Source organism: Muscardinus avellanarius (genome assembly GCF_963383645.1).
Source record: "Muscardinus avellanarius genome assembly, chromosome: 7".
Classification (NCBI taxonomy): domain Eukaryota; kingdom Metazoa; phylum Chordata; class Mammalia; order Rodentia; family Gliridae; genus Muscardinus; species Muscardinus avellanarius.
In genome coordinates, this window is record NC_137793.1 from 25,606,196 (window position 1) to 25,615,121 (window position 8,926).

At 44.7% G+C, this 8,926-nt stretch overlaps 1 protein-coding gene across 1 annotated transcript; it reads left to right on the forward strand.

Moving 5' to 3' along the window:
* Positions 1-3,427: 3,427 nt before the first annotated feature.
* On the forward strand, positions 3,428-6,138 carry LOC308265007 (large ribosomal subunit protein eL15-like; the record flags this gene model as incomplete). Its single annotated transcript, XM_080698638.1, has 2 exons — positions 3,428-3,586; positions 5,524-6,138. The coding sequence occupies 2 exons, from the start codon at positions 3,428-3,430 to the stop codon at positions 6,136-6,138; spliced, it is 774 nt and encodes a 257-aa protein (XP_080554764.1).
* Between the last annotated feature and the right edge of the window lie 2,788 nt (positions 6,139-8,926).

The window sequence follows — 8,926 nt, forward strand, 5'->3', positions numbered from 1 at the left end:
TGGGAGTGTAGCCCGGAGGTAGAAAGCCCCTGGGTTCCATTTCTGGTAACACACACACACACACACACACACACACACACGTGTTGATGTTGCCAAATTTCATGCTTTTAAACACATACATACACACAGGCGCAACCAGTGCATGTGACACCGAATACTACTTGTAGGATTGAAGGAAAAAGTGTGTGTGTGTGTGTGTGTGTGTGTGTGTGTGTGTGTGTGTGTGTGTTTCATTGTAGGTCTCTGGTGCCTGGTCAGCCAAGGGGACCCTAGCTTGAGGCTTGGTGATTAAAGGAGGTTTTATTTTATTTTTTATTTTATTTGTTTTACTATCTCTGCACTGGGGAGAATATCTCAAGGGTAAAGTAACCAGGTACATGATCTCGGGACACATATCCTCCCGGCCTGTGCTCTGGCTCCGAGGGTCTGGCTGCTCCCCTGGGCGTGGGAATTCTCTATAGCTGCTGTAGTCTTTGAATTTCAGCGTTGTCGAGCTAGGTAGGGCCTCAGCAGGTGCTGGAAGTTGCTGTCACTGCCTTCTTGCCTTTCTTTCGGTTGGCAAAGCTGAGGACAAATTAAGACAACCACTTCCTTTTTTTCTGAAGGTGTGGAGCTTGCTGTGGGTAGTTTTAAGATGTTAGGGTGGCCGGGTGTGGTGGCTCACGCTTGTAATCTCTGCGCTTGGGAGATGGAGACAGGAGGATCACCCTGGTTTGGAGCCAGCCTCGCTGGTTTAAGAGACCCTGTTTCCACATTAAAAAAAAAGTTAAAAAATAGGTCTGGGAGTGTAGCTCGTGGGAGTGTATCCCGGAGGTAGAAGGGCTAGACCCGCAGCAACTTAAGGAAACCCTGATTTAAAAAAAAAAAAAAATAGAGGTGGGGCATGTTGGTACATGCTTGTAATCCCTGTACTTGGGATGCTGAGACAGGAGGATCTCAGGTCTGTGACAGCCCAGGTACTTAGTGAGGCCCGCTGCATCTGAGTGAGACCCTGTTTCAAGATAATGGGATAAAATGGGGTTGTAGCACAGAGGTGGAATGCCCCTGGGTTTTATCCCCAGTATTTCAAAAACCAAAAATGAAAACCAAAACAAAACAAAAAGTTAAGAGCGGGTTTAAGGCCCATTATTAATAACTCCCAAGTTATATCTGATTGAGCCTGAGCCCCCTCTTTCTTCTGGCTCAGGGATGGGGTTGTCATCCACTTTCTAACATCTGATTCCCAGTTTTTAGAAATAGATGTTTTTCTTCCTCTTGACATTTTACATAGAAAAAAATTGAGAGTCCCAGATGTTAATTACATGGCATAAGTCTGTTCAGTGAGTGGTGGGGTCAAAGTCAGTGTTTCTTGTTCTACTGTGTGTGTGTTGGGGGGAGAAATAGGGTAGCACATAGGAGGGGCTTTTTAAAATCACCTAGGGAAATTCATAGTATAGAAGCTTGGTCCCAACTCTAACAATGGCTGGTTTTGTAGGTCTGGTGTGGGGCCAAAGAATCTATATTAAAACTGCTTAACAAACTTCACAGACTAATCTTTTTTTTTTAATGCAAAATTTAGCTTCATGGCTAGTTTTATCTTTTTCTGTAATCCAAGCAACAGATATGTATATGCTTGACTCCACTTCTCCATTGACATTAGGTGTTTATATTACTTTATTGAAACTAAGTTTTTATTATAAAAGTCACATACAATCATGGGCATGGAAAAGATCAAAATAGGACCATTAGATAGAACCGTTAACAACAAGCCCAGTGAGGCCGATGGATGAACTTTGTGTGTCCTTGTTGTTAGTTCTTTCAGCCCAGAAGACACTGGGAGGTGTTTGCATAGCAGGCCTTGGGGGTCTCTAGCTTCTGAGGAAGGCCGTGCAGATGTGCCATGATGGCTGTGTGTCCACACTGACGGGCATTTAGAGTGTTCCCATGTTTTCACTGTTACAAGTCACTGCAGGAATACACATATGCGGCTGGGTTCAAACTGCAAGTAAGTACCTGTCATCTGTAGAATGAATTCTGAGGTTCAGATGCCCTCCAAAGACTCAGAGGGCTAAATTCACGGGTCCTTGAAGGCTCATCCAGGGAACCCTCATTTGGAACTCCATTGGTTAACCTAGAACAAAGGCTTTCGTGGGCAAATGTGACTCTGCATCACCGCAGTGCTCAGGCGTGTGTCCTGTGCTGTGTGGCTTGTAGGTCTGAGCAGACCTTTGGGTCTCCTGTGACTGGATGGGTGTAGTGAGGCCCTGAAGAATGACATTGGTATTTTGATAGAGATTGCACTGACTCTGTAGATCAGTTTTGATAGAATAGCCATTTTGATAATGTTTATTCTGCCCATCCAAGAGCAAGGCAGATATTTTCATTTTCTAAGATCTTCTTCAATTTCTTTTGTTAGTGTCTTATAATTTTCTTCCATTTATAGAAAATAGAATTAAATCCCTACCTCTCACCCTGCTCAAGAGTCAAGTAAAGATGCATCAAAGACGTAAACATTAGACCAGAGACTTTGAAGTTACTAGAAGAGGGCGTAGGGCCAACACTCCAGCAAGTAGGCACAGGTAGAAACTTCCTCAATAAGATAACCAACGCTCATACAATTAAAAGAAAAATTAATAAGTGGATAAAATTAAACTAAAAAGTTTCTGCTAATCAAAGGAAATCATTAAAAGTCTAAAGAAAGAGCCTATAGAATGGGAGAAGACCTTTGCCAGCTATTTCTCTGATAGAGGACTAATATCTAGAATATACAAAGAACTTAAAAGATTTAACACTAAAATAACAACTCAATCAATAAATGGGCAATTGAACTAAACAGACACAAAATAAGACATACAAATGGCGAATAGGTACATGAAAAAATGTTCAACATCATTAGCAATCAGAGAATTGTAAACCAAAACTGCACTGAGATTCCATCTAACCCCAATCAGAATGGCAGCCATCAAGAAGCCAAACAAAAGTAAATGATGGCAAGGATGTGGGGAAATAGGAACTCTTATACACTGTGGGTGGGATTAAAAATTAGTGCAGCTGCTATGGAGATCAGTATGGAGATTCCTCAGAAAATTGGGAATGGATCCACCCTATGGTCCAGCTACACTACTTCTGTGTATCTTTCCAAAAGCACTGAACTCATACTATTATCGTGATATATACATACCCATGCTTATAACAATTCACAACAGCTGAATTATGGAACCAACCTAGGTATCAATCAATAGAAGAATGGGTTACAAAATTATGGGATATACACACAATGGAATTCTACTCAGCGAGAAAGAACAAAATTATATAATTTGTAGGGAAATAGATGGACTTGGAGAACATTATGTAAGTGAGATTAGCCAGTCACAGAAAGTGAAGGGTCATATGTTTTCTCTAATATGTGCAAACCAGGGAGTAATTGGGACCAGAGGGGCTCTAGATAATGGAGGAGAAATCCAGTGGTCTAGGGGAAGGGAGGGTCAAGGAAGGAATCACTTCACTGACATGTGAGCATTCCAGTGTCACTCTCAATAGCCTGTATGAGGAAGTAGGTGGGCTCGGGAAAAGAGCCGAGGGAAAGCTCACCAAGCGCCGTGTACATGTATGTCACCATCACACTAAACTGCACTATGATGGGAGACTATAATGCACCAATAATTTTTTAAAAAGATACAATGATGTGATCGACCGTCCCCAAATGTTTGACTCAGTGGCATTTAGTTCGTTCACAATGCTGTGCAGCCACCTCTATTTAGTTCCAAAACATTTCTATCACCAAAAAAGGAGCCCTGTGTCTACGAAGCAGCCACCCCGTTCCCCAACTTCCACTCCCTAGCAACCTAGCTTCCTGTCTGGATTTGCTTACTCTTTTTCTTTTTTTCTTTTTCTTTTTCTTTTTTGCGGGTCTGGGGATGGAACCCAGGGACATTCAACCTCTGAGCTACACCCCCTGCCCTATTTTTTATTCTTTATTTTGAAACAGGGTCTCACTGAGTTGCAGAGGGCCCCACTAAGTAGCTGAGGCTGCCCGCAAACCGTGATCCTCCTGTCTCATCCTCCCAAATACCGGGATTACAAGCGTGCGCCACCACGCCTGGCTGGATTTGCTTATTCTTAATATTTCATATGCATGGAATGACATCGCAGGTGACAATGTGTCTCCAAAGTTTCTGTGTTGGAAACTTAATCCCCAGTGCACCAGTGTTATTCAACAGGGACAAGGGCATAAGGGCTCTGATTTCATGAATGATTCACTGTTGTGCTGTCTGTGAGAATGGCTTTATAGAAACCAACTACCAATTGACCTCTTCTCTCTCTCTCTCTCTCTGTCTCTCTCATTGCTATCTTTTGTGGTACTGAGGATTGAATGCAGGACACTGTACATCTGAGCTACACCGCCAGCTTTATTTTTTATGTTGAAACGGTCTCACTAATTTGGGGAGGGCCTTGCTAAGTTGCTTAGGCTGTCCACAAACCTGAGACCCTTCTGTCTCAGTCTCTCAAGTTCTGGGATTACAGGCATGCACCACCATGCCCTCTTTCTCTCCTTATTTTACCTCTTTCTCTGTTAAGATGCAGCAAGAAGGTCCTCACCAGAGGCAGCCTTTGATCTGAAACTTCTCAGACTCCAGAACAGTGAGCCAAATAAATCAGCATTGTTTATAAACTACTCAGTCCATGGTGTTCTCAAACATTAAATAGACTGAGTTGTGATGTTTTGTAGCTGGTTTCTTTTACTCGGCATGTTTTAGAGGTTCTTCTGTGTTCTTACATGTGTCAAAACTTTGTTCCTATTTATGGCTTAATAATATTCTTTTTGTGGATATATCACACTTTGTTTTTGCATTGATCAGTTGATGGACATTTGGGTTGTTCCCGTTTTTTTGGCAAGAACCATTCTTAATTACATTTTTGTTGAAATGCCTTTTTAGTACTTTTGGTTACATACCTAGAGTTTCTGCTTATTCTGCTTACTTTTTGAGGAACTGCCAAACTGTTTTCCTCTGCACTGCATCATATTGTGTGACCTTTAGGAACTCACTGGGATGCCCATTTCTCCAATGCTTCACCTCCTTTCGGAGAAAAATATCATAGCCATGCTAGTTGGGGTGTAAGATAATGTTTCCTTAAGACTGAACATCTTTTTCACGTGCGTATAGGCCACATGTATCTCTTTGGAGAAAGGTCTAAGTTTTTTTTCTAAAATTGTTTTTTATTGTTGTTGTGAGTTGTAGGAGTCCTTCACAGATTCTGAGCTAGAGGCTCTTATTAGATCAATAATTTGAAAATATTTTCTCCATTTATGGGAAGCTCCTGAAACTTGCTGTTGTGTTGTTTTCCTCATTTAAAAAAGAACCATATCAAACAGGTGTGGTGGTGCACACTTGTAATCCCAGTACTTGGGAGGCTGAGACAGGAAGATCGTGGTTCGTGGCCAGCCTCAGCTACTTAGCGAGGCCCTTTGCAACTCAGTGAGACCCTGTTTCAAAATAATGAATAAAGCTTTTCCGTCTGGCGGCAGCCATCAGGTAAGCCAAGGTGGGCGCGTACAAGTACATCCAGGAGCTATGGAGAAAGAAGCAGTCGGATGTGATGCGCTTTCTGCTGCGGGTCCGCTGCTGGCAGTATCGCCAGCTCTCTGCGCTGCACCGGGCTCCCCACCCCACCCGGCCGGATAAAGCTCGCAGGCTGGGATACGAAGCCAAGCAAGGCTATGTCATATACAGGATTCGGGCGCGTCGGGGTGGCCACAAGCACCCCATTCCTAAGGGTGCAACCTATGGCAAGCCTGTCCATCACAGAGTTAACCAGCTAAACTTTGCACGAAGCCTTCAGTCTGTGGCCGAGGAGAGAGCTGGACGCCACTGTGGGGCTCTGAGAGTCCTGAATTCTTACTGGGTTGGTGAAGATTCCACATACAAATTCTTTGAGGTTATCCTCATTGATCCATTCCATAAAGCTATCAGAAGAAATCCCGACACCCAGTGGATCACTAAGCCAGTCCACAAGCACAGGGAGATGCGCGGGCTGACGTCTGCAGGCCGCAAGAGTCGTGGCCTTGGAAAGGGCCACAAGTTCCACCACACCATCGGTGGTTCCCGCCGCGCAGCCTGGAGAAGGCGTAATACTCTCCAGCCCCACTGTTACCGCTAATATAAGTAATGTTTGTAAGATTCATACCTAATAAACAATTTAGGACAGTCAAAAAAATATATAATGAATAAAAAAATAGAGCTGAGTGTGTCACTCAGAGGTAGAATGATTCTGGGTTTCATCCCTAGTACTGCAAAAAAAAAAAAAAAAAACCCTAAAAACCAAAAAACATATTTATGTTACAGGGCAATTGTGAAGATAAGTGGGTTCATCTACGGCACTTGACGCAGTGCCCCATATATACTAAGTGCCGCAGAAACACCCACCATTGCTGTGAATGGGCAGGCCATCATCAGTATGGATGCCACAGGCTGCTGGGAGGCTCAGCTGAGTGAGCACACAGGAAGCTCAGCACAGGGCCTGGCACACAGAAGCTGCTTTGGAGATGACAACAGGTTGTCACTCGTGCCCATGAACTCCCAGCCAGGGAATTTCCCGGAGGGTCTGCAGAAGTCAGGGCGACCAGCCAGTGCAGAGAGTCACATACCTGCTGCCGTCCCGTGGCCAGCGACCCCTGAGTTCTTTCCCTTTCTCCGTGCAGGAAAGCAGGAGCTTGTCTTCTTCCTTAAGGGACCCTTGAGCCAAGCGCTGCTCTGGGAAATCACTGCAAGGCTGCACACAGGCCTCCCTGCAGCTAGGATGAATGGAAAACTCTCCTTTTTCCCCCTGATTCTATAATTGTCCCACTACTGCCTAAACCCACTTTGTCCTTGAGTTTTCTCAACAGTACTTTAAAATCATGGCTTAGAGATTTAGGCCGGGTTTTAATGGCTGTTTTAACTGTCAGGGCATTAGAAAGTCTTAACCCTTCTCTTTCTCCAGGCTGGGATTTGTAATGGCTTAGGTTTAACTGATCTCCATAAGGAATTTATTTTCAGTTTAATGGGCTACCCTAGGTCTGAGTTTCCAAGCGATTTCCTTGCCAGATATAGGAAGCAGTGTCAAAAATTAAATATGACTGAGCTGAAAAATGCTGGCATGTGGATGCTCTCCTTGGAGTGAAGAGCAGGGAGGGAAGCAATCGGCTGAGGGCAGCTGGACGTTGCGCTTAGACTTGTAGCAATAGAAAGGAAGTCATGGTACCAGGGACTGCAAGTGGGGCACAGAAGTGGGCTCAGGGCCTGACTCCTGCCGAGGAAGCGTGGCAGAGAGTGGAACTGGGATCCCAAACCAATGCAGGTTGTCACAGACGGCTCAGCTGGGCGGTGGTGGCAGAGGATGGGTCTGTCAGAAGCACAGGCTCAGAAACTAGCAGAAGCAGGCTTCCACGTGTTGGGGTTCAGAGGACCCTGCCGAGTGTGGGTTAGGAAAGATAGAGGCAAGAAAATAGGGTGAGGGGATTTAATTAGCAGAGGCAGATTTGTTTGCAAAGTGGCAAAAGCCCAACTTATCATTTAAACAGAAAGCCCACAGTGAGAAAGGCAGTTTGGTCAACCTTGACCTTGGCGTGCCTCGGTCTGGACCCTGACACCAGGACATTATCTCTTCAGCTTTGTTGCTTGTGGACTTTGTCAGGCATGCTCTCCCTACGCTGTGCTAAAGATGGCTAGCAATGGCCCCAGGTTTCCAGGCCGCCATCCTAGGAACTCCAGGGCAAAAAAGAACCATTTACCTGCAGTTTCAACCAAAGTTCTGAATTTGGCCCTGATTCTCCTGGTACGGGCCTTGTGCCATCCCTTGGACTGCCGCTGGTCTGGGTCATGGTGGGGTGGGAGGTCTGTGCCATCATTACCTCCTGCTTGAGGGGACAGGTGGGGTCCTGCAGGGGATTGGCTGTTCCCCAGGGATGCGGATAGGCTGGCTGTGGACACAGTGGCTGGTGCAGATGTGCATTCACCAATGGGGCTCCTTTACTGGCGAGGAAGGGTGCTTTGAACTTGGACATGGGATCCCCGCGTTGGCAAGTGGTGGAATGCTTCTCACTTTCTCCTGAGTATTTCCACTGTTCCTACTGTTTCTTGCAGGCTACCTTCCTGGAATTTCCCTCTGATCAAAATACTCTCAATGAAACCTGTGTGAATCTGTGCATATAACTTCCACTTTGTGAACTGCAGTTTCTTCAGGTGGAAAACGAAGAGCTAGGCACCATCATGTGGGGGCTGGAGGCGGAGCTCGGTGGGGGAGCGCTTGCCTAGCTTGTGCAAGGCCCTGGGTTCATCCCCAGCCTGGTCAACCAACAAACAACAAAGGAAAAAGGAAAACCAAACCAAAGAACAACTACGTTCTAGGGTTTTATTTTTTTTGAAAGGCCAGGTTAAAAAAAATATCAATATGAATGAAAATTATTGAACATTTATTGTGTGCCAACTATTAGGCACAGACACAGTCCTTTGAGGGAGGAATTATGAGGACCACTAACCTTATAGATGGCACATCGAGGTCCAGAGAGGTTGAGTGACTTGCCTGGGTCACACAGACACAAAAGTGCAGGGCGGGAATTTGAACTCATGTTGTTCAAATGAGACCCACAGGGTTGGACCTCTAGCCTCTAAGTCATCCTACATATCTTCAGAGGAGAGTGCTATACATGTATGAAATTCATGTACAGGGCTTTTAAATCTGAAACCTATAGACACCTTCCTCCCCAGGGATTAGTAACCTCAGAGGGAGGAAAAGTAAAATTTTTATTTGTATTAAACTCTCACTACACTTCAGCATTTCCTTCTCTCATGAACAGAATGACCGTGACAGCTGTGGTGCCTGTACAATTGCAGATATTTTCATATCACATTGATTTACAGATATTTTATATAACTTGTGATTACTGTGACTTTATCTTAGATATTAA